The 18,921-nt window shown below is 41.0% G+C and overlaps 2 protein-coding genes across 3 annotated transcripts; both read right to left on the reverse strand.

Annotated features, from left to right (window-relative positions):
• Nucleotides 1-6,151: 6,151 nt before the first annotated feature.
• Nucleotides 6,152-7,975, reverse strand: LOC121970880 (GATA transcription factor 8-like). Of its 2 annotated transcripts, none has more exons than XM_042521882.1 (3): nucleotides 7,718-7,975; nucleotides 7,385-7,597; nucleotides 6,152-7,281 (listed from the first exon to the last, which is right to left on the reverse strand). In XM_042521882.1, the coding sequence occupies exons 2-3, from the start codon at nucleotides 7,583-7,585 to the stop codon at nucleotides 6,445-6,447; spliced, it is 1,038 nt and encodes a 345-aa protein (XP_042377816.1). In that variant the 5' UTR covers nucleotides 7,586-7,597; nucleotides 7,718-7,975; the 3' UTR covers nucleotides 6,152-6,444. The 2 variants fall into 2 exon arrangements, with proteins under 2 accessions (XP_042377816.1, XP_042377814.1); XM_042521880.1 differs by having other exon boundaries at nucleotides 7,714-7,974.
• Nucleotides 7,976-14,684: 6,709 nt separating this feature from the next.
• On the reverse strand, nucleotides 14,685-18,245 carry LOC121973613. Its single transcript, XM_042525007.1, has 4 exons — nucleotides 18,017-18,245; nucleotides 16,438-16,549; nucleotides 15,176-15,226; nucleotides 14,685-15,090 (listed from the first exon to the last, which is right to left on the reverse strand). The coding sequence occupies exons 1-4, from the start codon at nucleotides 18,151-18,153 to the stop codon at nucleotides 15,001-15,003; spliced, it is 390 nt and encodes a 129-aa protein (XP_042380941.1). The 5' UTR covers nucleotides 18,154-18,245; the 3' UTR covers nucleotides 14,685-15,000.
• Between the last annotated feature and the right edge of the window lie 676 nt (nucleotides 18,246-18,921).

The raw sequence follows: 18,921 nt of genomic DNA on the forward strand, positions 1-18,921 counted from the left end.
TCTCGCATCGATCGGCCAAGGAGATGAAGGCGTCTACGGTGTCTTGCCCGTTCGATCAGTGGGGCATGGACATCGTGGGGCTCTTCCCAATGGCGACAGGATAGTGGAGGTTTCTGCTTGTCGCGGTCAATTATTTCTCCAAATGTGTTGAAGCCGAGCCGCTAGCCAGAATAACTAAATAGATGGTCAAGAAGTTTATCTGACAGCATATCATCTGTCGGTTCGGCATCCTGCGTCGGCTCGTCTCGGACAATGGAAGACAATTCGTGGGTAAAGGGCTCAGAGCATGGTGCGAAGGGTATGACATTAAGCAGGCCTTCACCTCGGTGGCATATCCTCATAGTAATGGGCAGGCCGAAGTCGTCAATCGGGAGATCTTGTGGATCCTATGCACGCGGCTCGACCATATAGGAGGTAGCTGGGTGGACGAACTCCCCAGCGTGCTATGGGCAATCTACACGACTCCCAAAGAAGGAACGGGAGCAACCCCCTTTCACTTGGTGTACGACGGCGAAGCGGTCATCCCTGTAAAGGTCGGAGTCGAGTCCGATCGGATACAGCACTACAGCGAGAACAACGTCGAGCGAAGGCTCCTGGAGCTAGATTTGGTGGACAAGGCACGTGTTAAAGCCGTCGCTCGGCTGATGGCCTACCAGCAGAGGATGAAGCAGACCTACAATCGAAGAGTGATCCCAAGGTCATTCCAGGTCGGTGACTTTGTGTAGAAGAAGGTGAAGTCGGTCGACGATGCCACTAAGATGGAAGCTTCGTGGGTCGTACCCTTCAAGATCGTGGAGAAGCTCAGCTCGGGCGCCTATTACTTGGAGGATGAGGACGGGCGATGACTCAAATGTCCATGGAGCGCGAACCATCTCCAGCCATATCGATCCGGATGAGAAGTGCGTCGATGTAATCAATGTATTTTATATACCCCTACACCCTGTGAATACAGGACTGAAATCAAAAGATTCTCGAAATTCATGTCGAATGGTGAGTCTTCATCAAATCGTTGAACGACGACATTAAACCCAGGTCTCCATCGACGGTCGAGTGGCGACCTTAAACCCGAGCCTTCATCAAATCGTCGAGCGACGACATTAAATCCACATCTCCACCGATGGTTGAGCGGTGACCTTAAACCCGATCCTTCATCAAATTGTCGAGCGGCGATGTTAAACTCAGGTCTCCACCGACGGTCAAGCGGCGACTGTAAACCCGAGTCTTCATCAAATTGTTGAGCGGCAACGTTAAACCCAAGTCTCCACCGACGGTCGAGCGGCGACCTTAAACCCAAGTCTTCATCAAATCGTCGAGTGGCGATGTTAAACCCAGGTCTCCACCGACGATCGAACGACGACCTTTAACCTGAGTCTTCATCAAATCGTCGAGCGACAACGTTAAACCAGGTCTCCACCTACGGTCGAGCAGTGACCCAAAGCCCAAGAGCCAAACCTTTCGTTGGAAGCGAAAGGGGACCAGACAAACGGATGATCACCACAAATTAGGAAGGTCAAAAGCCGACGAAAGAAAAGGAGTGGCATGAATAGGAAAATTTCGCCGAACAGGTAAATGTTCATTGCACAAAAGGATAGCCCCGCCGAACAGCGGGTATACATGCATACTTCAAAATAATTTTTTACAAAGCCCTCCTCACTCAAGATAGTCAAAAACCTCGTCGGGCATCGAGTCGTTCAACTGCTGCCGGTTGATGACGCTGTCCGTTAGAGCCTCGGGGAGATGCCCGTTCGCCTTCAACTGATTGACCGTCCCGGTAACAACTAGTTCGAAAGACTGAACGACACGATGGACAACTTTGTCCGTGAATTTTTCTGAGCGGAGGTACTCCTACTTCATTGCCTCAAAGCGGCTCGGCTCGTTGTCCTGATATTTCTTTAAAGCAGCGCGGGAGGTGTCCAAAGCTTCTTCAAGTGGCTTCAGCTGCCCTCGAAGAGAAGTTACCTCAGTCGAGCGGCTCTCCCATTCGGCAACCATACATTCCTCAAGATCCTTGAGCTTCTGGGCCAGATTCCGAGCCTCTTGATTCTTCAGCTCTAGGTCAGCTACGGCTCGGTTCTTCCTTGTTGTGACCAGCCCAATCTTCTGGTCGTAGAACTTCACCTTTGCCTCGAGCTGGCTCAGCATAATTGCCTGATTAGTGGATGTCTTCCGCTCAACCTCCAGAAGTTTATTGGTATTGGCCAGTTCGGCCTGCAGTTCGGCAATCGAGGGCCCCTGGGATGAGGATGCTCCACCAAAAATCTTGAGCTTCTTGAGTTCATCCTCCACAAGCGCCAGGCGTTGGCACATCGCCACGCTCTCCACCCAGTACTACCGTCGAACTGAAGAATGTAAATGTCGAACGGAGGTAAAACCATGAATTGATCATTGTATACATACCTCGGTGGACATTTGCAAGTGGCTATTGGTGAGCAGCCCTGGAGGCATTGTTGCGACACGTGCTCTGGCCTCCTCCCAAACCTTAGCGAGCGACTCACGGATGAGTATCTGATGTTCTGGAGTTCGCGGTTGATCACCGGCCACCAAGTACTCCTCCGTTGGGAGGTGAAGAATGGCCATCACGGATCGGCGGCCGCTCGGGCTCGATTGAGCAGACACCGCGGGACCAGAGGACTGACTGGCTGAAGCCAGGAGGATGTCAGACCGCAAAATCTTCCAACAAAGAGGCAAGGACGCGATCGGCTCTGTCGCAATGGGCTTGGGTGGCAGATCGGAAAGCGAGGGCGTCTGGTTGGAGGAAATGGCCTCTACTGTTTCACAGACGACCACGGGAGATGAGGTACCCCCTCCTCCGGACCCACACTGCTGAAGTGGCAGAACGGGACGGTGTGGTTGTTCGACGTAGCTTACTCCTATTGAGTGGTAGGCTATCACCCTCAGAATCCGAGCCTTCGGTCCGAGCGGCGGGCGGCACGCCAGGACGTAGGTCACTCGCCCATTCTAAGCAGGTAGTCCGATCAACAGCGCCTTCACCTACAACTAGCGCGCTCTCGCTCTCTAGCGTACCTTCGTGCGAGCCGATGGCGAAAGCTCGCCATTTCTTTCACAACGACTGCCTCAATCTCAATGTCCTTAAGCTACATCATACCGGTAGCTCGTGCCCGCATCATGATGTCAACTGCAAAAGAAAAAATGAAATCAGTTAGATAAAAAGGAAAAGAGCTGAGGAATGCCATACCTAAGCTGCTCGGGAGTCTCGTGCCGATCAGACTGAGCCCGAAGATATACAAAACACCCTCCAATAGCAGCTTGTGGATTTCATATCTTTGGCCAGATAGCATGTTCACGGCATGAAGATAATCCGGTCTGCTCTTGTATCTCTTCAGATCTGGCTGAGGGGGTAGTCTAACCTGCCATTTTGTCCAGAAGCCCGGCCGCTCGGGAAGTCTCATATAGAAGAAATACTGATCCTTCCAATGTTTGTTGGAAGTAGTCATTTTGTAGAAAAATACTAGGCCAATCCAAGACTGAAAGAGGAAGGTCCCAGGCTTGAACTGCTTGGGATAATAAAAATAATGGAAGACTCGAGGAGTTAGGGGGATGTCGTGCAGCCGGAACAGCACGACAACACCGCATAGAAGGTAAAAGGAGTTAGGGACAAGCTGTGGGAGGGGGACACGGAAGTAATCGCAAACTTCGAGTATAAATGGGTGGATGGGAAACTGGAGGCCGACTATAAACGGGTCTCTGAACAGACAGATTGTGCCATCCGGCGGGTCGTTCAATCAATCGGATGGAGAGGCCAAAATTATTTCATGGTCGAAAGGAATGTCAAAGGCATTACGAGGCTCGCAGCGTCACCGACATTGAACCTGGTCTCCATTGTGGTATACCAGAGTCCGTGAGCAGGGTCCGCCGGTGGCGAACTGGCCATTGTCGGAAAAGAGGGAAGGACAGAGACGTCGACAAAAAAGAGTTGACGGAAAAACACAGCAGACGCCAAACCGAGGCGTGGGACAAGAAGGATGGGACTGCAAAAGACCAACAGGGAAGTTCGAGGAGGCTTACAGAAAGGAGGAGTCACCGCGGGAGAAGACGGGGAGTCGCCGGAGCACTGGGCATAGAGTTGTCGGCAACTCTCGAGGAAGAAGACGCAAAGTGAAAAGGAGGCGGTGCCGCGACTTTATAAAGATAGGACTCGGCCGACCGGAGCCATCGGATCTAGGTCTTGGCGACCGAAGCACAAATCCGACCATTGAATTCAAACCGCCAAGCGTCACATCAGTAGTTGTCACCTCGAACGTGCGTCGACTGCGACAGCGACACGTGGCACGCTCCCATAGGGCGGCATTTAAGGGGCATCATTATCATGCGTGGGCGCGTGCTCGGCTTTAATGAGGTGATTTGCATGAATTCTGAGGAGATTTGGATGACGCCAGCTTTAACTGCTCTTGACCTAGGGGTGCGGATGAAGAATTCTCCAAGTGCAAACACGTGAAGCGCCGATCGACCTCAAGGATCAGCTCTCGGGTCGGCCGACACTTGAAGCTAATTAATATTATGGTTGATCGGCCTGCCGATCTCCAGACCCAACTGTCTAGTCAGTCGGACTTGTAGCCTCTTTCAACTAGACTTGCGGCGAAGACACGTGATCCGGTGATAAGGTGGGGCCCCCGCCCCGCAAGAAGTCCTGACCACATGGAAGGTCAAAGTCAAAGCAGTCAATGTCTTCATACCATCGTCGGCTCGGGGCAACCCACTTGCTCGATCGTTCGCTCGGGGCAACCCACTTTCCCGATCGGAAGACCTGACCTAATAATATCATAGCTTGGTCATCGAACCGAGCTTCCGACGCTTAGAGAACCCATGTACCAGCAGAGTATAGGCCAAGCGGGCAGCTCGCTCGGCGCGAACAGTGGGAGTGGGTCGAGCGAATACACCGCTCGACCGAAGGGCAGAACGGCAGGTAGCCTAATGAAGGCTTGCCGAGCAACCATCCTGCTCGGTCCAGCAACCGACAAAATGAGGATCGGCCGCTATCTTCTTAGGGACTCATGCCACCGACAAACAGCATAGTGGGCGGCGTGGTCAGGCAAAGAATCGTACGACGGAAGCTTCCACTGTCTTGTCAGGATATGCTCGGGCTGTTGAGATATGGTGTCAGGGACACTTTCTTGGCATGTCTTGTCAGGGAAATCTTTGAGATACTTGCACACCTCGAGAAGCGTACACACGCATTCCCGGGAGCCCTATATAAGGGACCCCAAGCTTCGACGGAGGTATGTTCTATTCTACTGTAGCTACTGTTTCTTCGCCACTTTCGTTTCTCTTCGCTTCGCTTCATTACTACTTCCGTCGGAGATTTGACTTGAGCGTCGGAGGGTCAACGTCGGAGAACCCTTCCCTGGCTTGGCACTGACGCTTTATGGTGGTAGGTCCCAAACGTTCGAAGTCTACATCTAGTCAACATGAGTGTCACGTCCCCAGCGCCCACCGCCTCGACTCTCGGACAGGATTAATCTTGATTCGTTGATGGAATAATAAGATTTCCACTATCGAATGGATCAGATTAATGCAAACAAGGAAGGAACTTTGGATTAGTCAACAAATAGAGTGATCAGTCGATAAATCAGTTCAGTCGACATAACCTTTTATCAGTCGATGGGAAGAAACATATAAAAGAAGCCCTCGAGCTCTGATCTAGACATAACTTCCTACTTTTCAATTTACTACTACGTTCTTTCTTTACTCGTGCAAGCTGCAACTACTACGACGCCGAGAGACTTCCTATAACCTACACTATTTCTTAGATTCATAGTTGTTGATATACTTTACTTTTACTTGCACATTGTACTCTTATTTGTAATATTAATTTATCATTTAATGAATTGTTCAATAAAAGCAATTGACGATCGCGGACTTTAAAATAGAAATCGTCTAGGTCTTAAAACTTTATTTCGTTGCATACTTTAAGTGTTTAAAAAAATGATAATAAAAAATTAAAGCTACAAGATTCACCCCTCTCCTTCTTTGACGATCCAACATGTTCATGTTTTTAGGATAAAATTATCAATTAATCAACTTTAATAAAGCCAAGAAATGTGTCCCTGATGGCAGAGATACAAACTTTGGAGGATTCTTTCCGATCATGGCAATAGTGAATAGCAATTGTTTTCATAAAGAACTCCGAAAATTCAAAATAATAATAATAAAAATGACTCCTCCAAAAATAACTGTAAAAAGAATTCAATACACCAAACCACAAGTTTCCCCCTCCTTTTACTTGCTTCTAAACTAAAACAATTATAGCAACTAGTTGTCTCTCCATGCATAATGTCATCGTCTAGGGTTCTGCTACCTCTTGTTAACCATTCAAACTTCCTCTGTACAAAACTTGGAGGGGGTTTATGAAAAATTGAATTGAGAAAACAGAGCAAACTTGGAGCGAGGAAGAGGGAGAGTTTCTTGGTGGATTGCCGGTCGTATTCAGTCGCGCCGGCGCCGGATGTAGTCGAGGAGGTCGCACCCGTCGACTTCGGCGGCATTCTGGTTGGCCTTGATGCGCATCTCTACGACCTTCTTGTGGGAGTTGGAGTGGACGGAGGGGACGAAGGTGGGGCTGGCGGCGGGGCGGTACTCCGGGAAAAGCCGGCCGGACTTATAACGGACGCCGCAGGCGTTGCAGAGTGTTTTGGGCCCCATCGGCCCCGCTCGCCACTGGGGGGTCTTCTGGATTTGGCAGTGCGCGCACTTCCGCACCGGCGGCGGCGAGTCCGACTCGTCGGCGTAGGGGTTCATCTTCTTCTTCTTGCTCTTTTTCTCGAGAGGCGGTGGCGGCGCGGGGGACGAGGATTCGCCGAAGCTCTCCGGGTCTGATGTGGCGGCGTTGACCGCGTCGGCGGGCGGAGGGAGGCTGGGGATGACGACGAGGATTTGGGGCGAGAAGATGGCCGGGCGCGCGCGCTTGCTACGTGCGCGGCCGGGGACGGCCGGGACCGCCGGAGGTTCCGGCGGGCTGAGACGCGGCGGCGGAACCGCCTTCTCCTCCTTCTTGCAGCCGAGGAAGTAGCAAGCAGGGGTCGAGGAGGAGGAAGAGGACGAGGTGGTGATGCTGGAATCGCTGCTTACGCCGCCGCCCCCATTTGTGTTCGCTTCGAGAACAGAGACCGGACTCGAGGTACGAAAGCAACAACGCTCACCGACACTTTTCTCGGCGGCGGCGGCGCCCCCTCCCCCGGCGGCCGTAAGGCCGATCGAGAACGAATCAGAATCTTCGAGGAATTTGGACATCCATTCTAGCTGCTCGATGTCAAGCTCATCGCACTAACATTACAACAATTTCTCAAATCAAAGCCCAATTCCCAACAAATTTCCGCCCAAATTTCGCCGAATAAAATCAAATACTCCGCCAAAACCGAAACTTTACCGGATTGAGCTCGCCCTCCTCCACGCTGAACTCGCCGTCAGCCTTCTTGCCTCCCTCTCCGCCTAAAACCTCGTCGGCGCCGCGAACCGGCAGCGAAGGTAGAAGAATCGGCTCCGGCACCATCCCAAACCCGTCCTCGTCGCCGGGGAAGTCAAGCAAGTCCTCGATGTGGTCGAACAGGTGGCCCACCCCATCCTCCATCTCCTCCCCTCCCTGCAAACACACCACGCCGTCAACACCCGCCATTAACGTCGGCAGAGATCAAGATCGAATTTTGAAATGACAAAAAAGCATAAGATAAAATTGTGCAACAGTGTCGACGTCCTCACCGACCCGAGAAGCTTCTTCCGGCGGAGTGGAACCGTAAACGAAGTGGAGGCGCGCAGCAAGAAACAGAGAAGCTCGATCACGGAGAAGACGGGAAATGGAAAGTCGCGGCGGGGAGAAAGAGGAGATTAAAAAGGGAGGAAGAGAAGGAAAACGTGAGAGCGGTGATGGCTCCACAACACCACCACCATTATACCACCACCACCACCACCACCACCACCATTATGCTATGCAGAGCTTCACCTCCCAACCTCAACCTCACATGGCAAGTCATTGTTATTTGTTGGTGGAACGCAAGCTAACTTGCGAAGGGGCCCACAGGGCTGGTGAGCCCTAATGCAACCAAACTGTCCTCCCCTAACCTCCCTTGATCTAGTCGCGGCTATGTTTGTTTTAGGACTCTCTAATACAAGTATTTGACTATATTAAATTTTTGTGAATTAGTTTGATGTTTAATTTAATAAGAGTTTTTTATATTCGTTCAATACACATAAAATTAATTAAATGAATTAATTTAAATAATTTGATTCATGAATAATATTATATTTATATACAAAGCTCATGAACAATATTTGTAAACAAAATCTGTAAATAATATTTCTTAATCAACCAATTAAATAAATCAAAATAAATAAATTAGTTTATATTATCAAATTTAATAAGCATCCAAATAAGATTGGACTTCTATATGGTTCTAAGTGAAAATAAGATTTTTTTTTTTTTTTTTTTTTTTTGTTTTTCTTTTCTTTTCTTGTATTTGATGTTGCTTTATTTTCAATCGTTTGGGGCTTTGCCGTGAGGCCAAGCAAAGCAAAGTAAAGGAGGAGAAGCTATCGAGTAAATTAATTTTATTTGAGGAAAAAGAAGAAAAATAAATAAATAAATAAATCGATAGATAGGTGAGTGGGTCACCACTCAGGCCGCATTGTGCAGATCTTTAGGCAATTAAAGCATTCATTTACAGATGAAGTCACACTGTCGGTGTGAATTTCTTCTTTTTTTTCACTTTTTTTTTTTTAAAAAAAAACAATCCAATTTTTTTTTTAAAAAAGTTCTATTTAATTTTTCATTTAATTCTGAACGTGACCGGCCACTGATTTCTGGTATATATGCGCCTCTTCTTGTACTTAAAATTGATAGGTTTCATTTTATTATTCTTGTTCGTTCTGAATAAAGAATAATCTTGTCTAATTAAAACTTAAAGAAATTGTATGGGAACGAGTCTTGCCTCTTACTACCACGCCATGCCCATGCCCGACGCCTCTCTTCTCTACTAGAACAATAATAGAAAACGTTGAAAATTGATTTTGGCCATTCTGAGTTGCCTATGCAAAGAGCCTTAATTTCGTGCCAACTCTAAGACACTTCGCACACTTTTATCTTTGGCCCTTTATGGCTAAGGATAGTGTCGTCTCGCTCACTAGTTCCTCATGTAAAAGATTGAACTTAGATTGTTGATTAGTTCGATAATAAAAATAATAATAGGTCTTGATCATAGGTAAACAGCATCGAATTTCATCTTTGTGAGAGTGGTTATGGGCCTATGGCAACACACATCAAATTAGGGGTGCAAGTGCTTCAAGTGCTACGAGAAGTGCAACGCTACACTTCGCCCAACTAGCAAAGCTAAGCGACCGATATCATTGAAGAGTGAGTGAAGAACAATAACTAAGGAAAGTATTTTAACAATATCGAGGGCATCGTCCATAATAAAGAGTTAAAGGATGCACTCAAAAATATATCTAGTTTCCTAAATTTTTACTTGGTAGATCAGTAGAAAACCTTAAACTTTTTAGTTTCACTTCTTTCGTAACAAATTACATTTTGAGGAGCATGTTTTCGTCAATGAACCTTGAGATGGCATGGATGGCGAAGGAAGATAAAGTAAGATCCAAGGCTAAGGCGCGTAACTCCTTTGGGGCATTGGATGACAATGATAGGGGGCGATGAACAATAAGAATGGACCGAGCTTAGAGATGGACATGAATTAATTAAACCTAACCAATTCGAACTAAACCAAACAAATCTAAATATTCTAGCTAGTGAAACCAATAAAAGTCTAGATGAATTAATTGTTGAATATAAGTGAATGGAGAAAAGAGACTCCATTGTGAATAAGACTTTAGTTCCATATTGAGAGTTTCATGGCATGATGATTGGTTTATATTGATTCACATGCATTAAGGATATGAACAAATATATGAGGAAAGACTCATTTTTATGCGACCTTGGATTTGCACTAAACCATGTTAACTCATGTGTAAGCACAACCTATGCGTGCCGAATACCGGTAGAGGCAAAATTCGCCCAGTAGACATTTCACATTGATCATTATTCCACAACTTCTTTATATTAAACTTAATTAAATTAAACCATACTAAGAAATAATAGTATACATTTTGATATTCATTGGATTGGATTTAGTGATAATAATTTTAGAATAATATAAATTTTGAAATAATTAGCTTATAATCTTTAGATGTCTTAGTCATTCTTTTCCTCAAAAATATAAAATAAAGTTTTCATAAATTTAAGACTATGAATTATCAAGTCAATATAGCTTCTCGACCGTCCATGTAAAGACATGAGAAAGATTATAAAAGAAGATATCTCCATTGGTATGAGACTTTCTAAATAAAATTTAAAAATAAAATAATGAGAACTTAAATTCAAAGTGGACAATATTATATAATTGTAAAAATATCTAAATTTCTTCAATCATAATAATTGATATCAGAGTCTAAGTATTAGTTACGAAAACACATCAGGAAGATTATCGACTTATAAAGGAAATATATTTCTTTATATGCAAATTTGATCAATAGATAAATAAATAAAAATATAGATATCAAGTAGCTTAATTTGAACAAGATGATTACTTTAATTTGATTTAATTAAGTAAAGGAATTATAATTTAAATTCAATAATTTTGAAGTGTGAGGTCAATGTGAAGGAGACTATATAATGTTAGACATGATTCGTTAATACTTTTTATCTCGCTCGATTTAGAATATGATCGACAAAACAAAGAGTTCAATAAAATATATGAAAATTTAAGAATTATGTAGGGTCATATTTAGACAAATTTTCAAGTTGGAATGGCTTTGAAATGAACTTAACCTAAAAGAAATAAAATGAATAAGTTAGGGTTTTGAAGTGGAAAGGGAGAAACAAAAGGGGGGTAAAGCGACTTCACAACCGATGGTGGTTTAGGGTTCCTTGAATTGAAATGATAATGGTTCCTCCACCACCTCATTCAATTAATTAACTTGGATTCCACTCCTACCACCCCATTCCTTCCATTTCACTCCGTTTCCTTTATTTTCTATCCCTTTGAGGAAAAGTATATATATAATATTTTTTTAATATATTGATAGCAATTTCAATTGCATTAGATTAAAAAAATTGATTTATTTTAACGCGATATATCAATTATGGTCATAGCAACAAACACGAGAATAAATATATATTTTTTTAATAAAAAGTACGAAGTTTTGATATTTAAAAAAAAAATAATGAAAAATTATAATAAAGGATGTCATTTTTTATTTTGCCCGGGCCACGTGATTTTACAAAGTGTAGCCTTTCATTACCCGCTTCGTTGTCGATTAACTACCGTAGGTCCCGGTACAGTTGCACATTGCATTTTGCGGGGTAGTAATGGTATTGGGGAGGTAAAGTGGGAATGAATTAGTAAAGCACGTGCTGTGTTTTTTTTTTATAATCATCCGATCTAGTTTCATAAAATTTTTTAATTAATTAATCAAAATAAATTTAAAAATATTTACAAAGACCCATTTAAATAAAGAATATCCTTAAAATTATCATCCCACATGAAAAAAAAAATTCTCTATAATATACCTCGGGAGCACACTTGCATTACTTTAATGCGAGCTTACCAATTTGCCGTAGAGTTTTAAACATAATTGACCGAGGAAGGTAGCACTTAACATTAGGGAGTTCTTTAAAAAGTACATTTAACTTTCGAATGTGTTCATTCTTATTTCTTAATTTATCCTTTCCATTAATTATCATAGTACCATTATAATCTTATATTATAAAAATCACTACAGTCTTCACGGAAATGGTAAAATAAAAAAATAAATAGATTCTTTAAAATCTAAAAGTTAAATACCCTTCTGAGAATTCCACAATTTTAAATTAACCCTTTGATTAATTATTAAAGGGTAAAAATTTAAATAATCAAAATATGCTAGTGTTATTCTAACAAAATCATTGCTTCTTTTCATTTAGTCCATCTTTTTTTCATGTAGATTGAAAAAAACAAAAGATTTGGTAAATATTAGATAATTGACAAGTATATATAATAATATTTCAGGCTGACAACTTCTACCTATTTTTTTCTTTCCAATTATGTTTTTTTATTCAAATTCCTCCCCACACTTTTTCATTTTTTTTCATGTGATTTAAATAGTATTCAACAAATATAATTCCAAGAAAAATACAAAGGTAGGTATTTTGTGACCTCACTCAGTCACACTAAGTTAGGTTGAGTTTGAAAATCATTTAGTCATTTTCATCCTTCATTTTTTGCTCATTTATGGTATAATTTATAGCTCAAACCAAAGTCTCTTCTATGTAGTTGAAGAATTGAATCTCGTTGAAAAGCAAGGTTTAAAATTGATAGGAATCGATCGATGCAACTGTGGAAGTTTAGAGGGAAAATGGATGGTCGAAACAAAATTAGTGAAGGTGTTGAAATTGAATTAGTCACCAAGTTGCCAACAAATTAGTGAACTTATTAAGTTGGCAGCTTGATTGACAGTGAAAATGATGGAGATCTAACTACACTGATGGAGATGCACCACTGGCTTTATGGGTAGTCTCTCTCACATTTTTTTTTTCTTTCTTATTTTTTTATTTTACTTTATGCACACCTCCACACGTGGTTGCATATGTACATATATTCCAGCCCCCGCGGGCTGGATCAACCGGTTAAGGCGTGACATCTTTGCACAATAAGTCGTAGGGTCGAAGGTCCACGGACGCACACTGGATGAATAATCTGGGCCGACTGTGTTAAATTCCGGAGACACCACGCTTTACCCGGGCCAGCATTCACCGCTGATTTACCTCCTCTAGGATCCCTGTGGGGCCAGGCCTAGGGGGCCGCTGGACGGCGGGATCCACCTTTTTTGCACAATATGTACATATATTCTATCCCCGTAAGACAGTAACTAGTACATGAAATATTATCATCACGAGATCTGAAATTCGAATTTCGATAAAGTTGAGATAACTATATTCCTTATGTGGTAGTCATTATTCAAAAGATTAATAGTCACCTGTGATTTACTTTCTCCGTATTGATCCTAGGACGGATTGACAGGAACACTGGGATGAGCGTATGATGATATTGAGCCATTTGACATGAATAATATTACCTCTTACTCTTACATATATGTATATTCTTTCTTTGGCACTATTTATTTGGAGCTTATGTTTTTGTCTTTTTAATGGTATGTTAAGATGGTGATATCATTTCATTTTTGTGTGGGCATTCTTTTTTAATTTTTCATCAGTATTACAACCCTGTTCTAATATAAATGCGTTGCAATCGAGTTATAACAACACATTTAGAAGATTCCATGAGTTTAATTCATCTCTCTTTCTAGTGGGAACTTCTCAACGATCCAGATATACAAACTTTACCCGATTAACTCCGGAGAAAGACGAACTTCCCTTCTAATTCGCCTATCAAATAAATTTAATATATATTTACATGTGATTCAACTAATTGCCAGATTATAGTAGTGGCTTTTGCCTACCTTCCATCATATTCCTTTGTTGCTAGCATTTGCAATTTGGGTATCAGCCAAACAATAATGAGCACTAACCTGATAGTGATTCAATCCAATTGAGAATCGCCTAATTTTCTTCGAGAATTAAGAGCAAAATAATAGGACCAAATCTGTTCGAAGATTGTAATCCACCATAATATATTAACCAAGCTATCGTTAATCCTAGCAAATCGCATCTCGAGTCAGAAATTTATCACGTTCTTACAACCTTTAAGATAGTTACCGAAATGATGATGTGATAGTTCATTTTTTTAATCCCGAAGGAAATTAACCTAACCCCACAAAAATTTACCACTAACTATTAAATAAATCGAGAAGGAGGATTATCTTCTTACTAGAGAAAATTAATTTCACGGTGCGTCATAGCTGAAAATCAATTCGTGAATGCCTAATTAATACGGGAAGTGTTTTACCATTGCATCATAGCTCGAGGGTGATAGTTCAACATCATTCCTTGGACAAGTCATTTTAAGTCTCCACTATTCATGAATCAATTCTCTAAGTTCTATCAAGCCTCATCCTGAGGAGTTCAAATCCTCTGTCCCCAAATTTCTTTATCCCTGTGTCTCCTTGCCGACCGGACGGACCAGATTACATCTCAAGGATGCCTTGCACATCATGAAGATACTGCACACATCTTAAAGATGTCATGATGTCATGAAATATAATCTGATCCGTCCGATCGACAGGAGACACGGGGACAGAGAAATTTGGGGACAGGAGATTTGAACTACATCCTGAGACCCCTTCAGGACTGTCCCATGCGATCTAAAAAAAAAAAGGTAAATCACAAGGGACTTCACCCAATATTAAAAGACCATTACTCCCTTAAAAGTGCGATGCCATTTGATAAAAGTCCAATATTCATGTTTGTGGTCGCAAATAAAATGACAAAAAGTTAAAAAAGGCAAACTCTAATAAATATAATATGCATTTTTACTGTATTTTTGGCTTATTAAGATAAATTAACCAATATGTTCATAAACGAAACAAATAATTTGTCCATTCAAAAACTTAGCATAATGCAATTTGTTTATTCATTACGATACAAATGAATTTGTATGTACTTCGGAATTTTGAAGTTCCAACGACATTTCAATAATAATAAATAGCACAAATTTCATTCATTCAACCAAATTTTGGCCAACATATGAGATAACAGTTCTCCATGGAGCTTGATATTGAACTTCAAATTTTACAATCAACAAATATGAAACAAAATGTAAAACTTCGACAAGAGTTTATTCATTAGTTATAAATATTTTTATAAACAAATGAGCTTAAACATATGAATAGTATTTGGGTTAGCAAGTAGAAATGGATAAAATTTATCTGAGTTCGCCGTGTGATTGGACAAAATCAATTATATAATCCAGCAAAATGGAATAGCATAAACAAACAAAAAAAAAAGTGTTAATTCGATACAAGGGCAAGACTGGGGGAGTTAAGGTGTATCATAAGATATCTTTACCTGAGCTCGGTTGTTGATTGATTGCAGTTGCAATGCAGCTTCTGTTGTTTCATTGACTCGATCTGCTTCTGCAGACTAACTTTTTCCTGTGACAAGGCATAGAGTTGAGCAATATGCGCAGAAGATAGCAGAGATCAGACTAGGTCAAAGGGTTATGTTGATCATCAATACCTTTTGCAGTGTTTCAGACCTCCTAATGGCACCAGACAGAGATGTCTTAACCTATGAATTATAAGTTTGTTAGACTATTAATTAAGCCAGTATAAACAATATAAAATAATCATCTTAAAATCATACACAGGGGAAACATGAACAGCCTGATTTCATGATTATGCTACGAAACAAGGCGGTACTAGCTGACACGGTATCCACATATTATGAAAATATTCCAGCTCAAGTTAATGTTACTAAAAACATTAACAAGATTAATTTCTTTTCAAACAACTCAGCTTTTGGAACAATAAACAACTTTAACATGTTACGTGGGATCCCATCAAACCACATGTGGAGTATAGACGAGTCTCCAATATGCACATTCACATATGAAGGGAAAATCATTAAAAATATAACCATATTGAATGGGTCCTTCATAGAAGTTCAAGTAAATGGTCAACCAATCAATGCTGGATTGAGCTTCCTTGAGGTTTCACAAATATATTCATGGAACTTCAGCAGATTTGTAGCTCTCTGAATTATGACAATGTCATATAGTGGTTTCAGCACTGAAGATCTCCAATGTTCCCATATAGCAAATAACAGGAAGTCGGCTGTAATCTTCCAAACTCTTCATGGATAAATGTTGGCATTCTAGAAAACTGGTAGACTTATATAACATTTTTCCTATGGTGGCTATTATTCCTAACTCATTGGTCTTACCAAGTTCATTTTGTAGCTTGCACCATGTTAATATCACTCACTAGGATTTTTATTGTTAGTTTCTGTATATAAAATGATGAAAAGAAAGGCTATCTGGCTTATTTTTTTCTACATGTTAATATCACTCACTACAATTTTATGTTGTTAGGTGTTATGATCAAAAGAAAGGCCCGTTCATTGTGAGTAATATTCAAAGTGGTAGGATTAGGAACTAACAAACTCTGTGATGAACAAGTTTGCCAAATTGTGATTTATCTTAAGCCACCTTAGCATCCAAATATCAATACAGGATAAGCTTAACAAAATTTCTGTAGCCTCTACATTAGACTGGTTATCAAATTACTGGATTCTTATGATATAAACTAAAGCTACGTTATCACTTGAAAAATAGGCTAGAATCACACTATTCTCAATTGTTTCCATGTTATCTCAATAGGAAGAAAATTTGACCTTGGAATGATTTATTCACTAGCACAATGTAGTGTAATTATCAGAATTTCATGTAATTCAGAAATCAAAAGATGTCAGGAAAGATCCAGAGGTCAAATAAGACATACCTTTAGAAGCTCATCTTGAATCTGCCTATTCCTCTCAACCTCTTCATCATATTTCATTCTCCATTCTGCAGATTCATCCATTGCTTCCAGATTAGCACGTTCAAATTGCCTCCTGAGAGTGGCCATGAAACCAAATGACAAATAAGCAACATAGGAATCAATTAAGCACACATTTTTTCTTAGGATCTCAAAACAAGAGCAATGCATAATAGCAATAACAACATAAGCCATGAGTCCCAACTTTTGGGGTTGGTTAACAATGGAGTCTTGATACATTCTAAATTATAGAGTACCAACTACATTAAACAATATATCTTTAAGGACATTAAAGAATAAATAATAATTCAAATTTTTGTAGCCAAACCATTCGTATCTCATGAATCCCAATCATTTCAATCTTGATGAAGAGTTTCAGTCATACATTCTAAGAAAAAAAAGGAAAATCAAGCCTAGGGGTGTGTTGGTGTACTACAATAGTACTAAAAAAAATTAAAATAAAATGTCAATACACAGCGATCATATATAACAATGGAAATACCCAGACAGACAATCATTCAACTTGGAGGTTGAACTGATAGTGAGGTAAATTACATGTAACAAAATGATATTTATGAACAGAATAATAGCCTACCACCATTCTTCTTTCTGATAGGATTCAGAAGAAATCATTGAAAGGAGGATTAAGACAAGTATCCAACTATGCAAATAAATGAATACACCTAGATAACAAACACCAACAGTTCTACAGTGAGGGAGAGGCACTGAGATAGGATATGTTTCCATTAATGTAGAAAAAGTAGCAAACAAACCTCAATATAATGTGTACTTTGATTGTTCATCTACCCATGTTGGAAGCTAATCATGGACTGCTAATATGTCAATTGATTACAAGTAAAAACTTTTAAAAATAACCACATCAAAGACACATCTGTGTCGGATTCGTATTAGATCTGAGTAGGATATCCTTTCAAAATCAATGTACACTGCTTTTCTGGGAGTGCGCATTGATCGTCAGCTGTAACAAATATACCAAAGCAACAACCATGTATGGATATTGAGGAGAATTGGGATTGACGAAGATCCATCCATCCAATGCTATCCTATAATTTATCGTGAACTTTAGGCTCCAGATTTGATGGCATTTAAAAAACCATAAATTGATCGCTCCTCAGTATTTCGAAGCTAAAATTCACTTCATAAATTGCCGGCCTATTGAAGCCATTCGAACTAAAGCGCACACAAAAATTTGCCTACATTAAATTGGCAAGCAGGGATGGAAATGGGATAGGAGAAATGCAAATTCAAAGAGTTTGCACTATGACCATCTCCAAATGTATGTAGTATGATTTATGTTAACATTGTCACATGAGAACACAAATTGACTCAAACTGGATGCAGCCACTTCCAGGAAACAAGTAATTCGATTGAACCCTAACAACCGCAGCTTAGGAATTGAAAAGGAAGCGAGGAAGTCGAAAATAAGCCTGAAGCTCGAGGCATCCAGATCAAGATCAAGATCAAGATCAAGTGAAGAGAAAAAAACAAGAGAAGCTACCGAGTGAGGAGTAGGTTTCCTTACCGAAGAGAATCGAGGTTTTCAACGGAGGAAGAAGCATCGTCTTCTCGGCGATCAATCGCCCAAAGACGGGCGTAGACGGAGACGCCGAAGAAGAGGGCGACGGCGAACCCGACGAGGATCGCCCTGCGCTGCCTCATCACGCTCTCGATCTGCCTCTTTAGGCACGTCGCCGACGTCGAGTGACTTAAGCAGAAGCGAAGGCCAGAGAATAGACAAAGCGACCGGATTTTGATTTTGTTTATTTTTCCTTCCCCGATTTTTTTTCTTTACTTAATATGTATTTTTATTGGAATACAATTTAAGTGTTACAGTGAAAAGATACTAAAAAAATCATGAATTTAAAATTATATAAAATATCTTGACATAAGACATAATTTCGTATTATCTCTCTCACACACACATCTTTACTTAATATGTATTTTTATTGGAATACAATTTAAGTGTTATAGTGAAAAGATACTAAAAATATCATGAATTTAAAATTATATAAAATATCTTGACATAAGACATAATTTCGTATTATCTCTCTCTCTTTTATATATATATATATATATATATATTTTGAATATAATAAATAATATTAGAATTATGGTCCAGATTAAATCCGATAGATGGTCTCAAATGAAGTTAAGAGAAGGTCCAAAATAAATTAGGGTGACTAGATCTTTGTGAGAAGGTCCAAAATAAATTAGAGTGACCGGATGCTCGCGGGAAGGTCCGGAATAGGTTAGGATGACTGAATATTCACGGGATGACTCAGAACAGATTAAGGTAATTAGATGCTTGTGGAGAGGTCTGAAATATGTCAGAGTGATCGAATACTCATAGGAAGATTCAGAGCATGTCAGGGTAATCGGATGCTCACGGGAAGGCTTGGAGTAGGTCAAGGATGTTTGAATGCTCGT

Source organism: Zingiber officinale, chromosome 4A (genome assembly GCF_018446385.1).
Source record: "Zingiber officinale cultivar Zhangliang chromosome 4A, Zo_v1.1, whole genome shotgun sequence".
NCBI classification, from domain to species: Eukaryota; Viridiplantae; Streptophyta; class Magnoliopsida; order Zingiberales; family Zingiberaceae; genus Zingiber; species Zingiber officinale.

What these genes read in the sequence shown, in the direction of transcription:
- LOC121970880 (XM_042521882.1), bottom strand. Translation starts at nt 7,585, where the DNA reads ATGGAGGATGGGGTGGGCCACCTGTTCGACCACATCGAGGACTTGCTT. An exon ending in AGGAGGGCGAGCTCAATCCG is followed by an intron (nt 7,282 to 7,384) that starts GTAAAGTTTCGG and finishes TTGTAATGTTAG; the next exon opens with TGCGATGAGCTTGACATCGA.
- LOC121973613 (XM_042525007.1), bottom strand. Translation starts at nt 18,153, where the DNA reads ATGAGGCAGCGCAGGGCGATCCTCGTCGGGTTCGCCGTCGCCCTCTTC. An exon ending in TTCAAGATGAGCTTCTAAAG is followed by an intron (nt 15,227 to 16,437) that starts GTATGTCTTATT and finishes TATAATTCATAG; the next exon opens with GTTAAGACATCTCTGTCTGG. An exon ending in GGTCTGAAACACTGCAAAAG is followed by an intron (nt 15,091 to 15,175) that starts GTATTGATGATC and finishes GCCTTGTCACAG; the next exon opens with GAAAAAGTTAGTCTGCAGAA.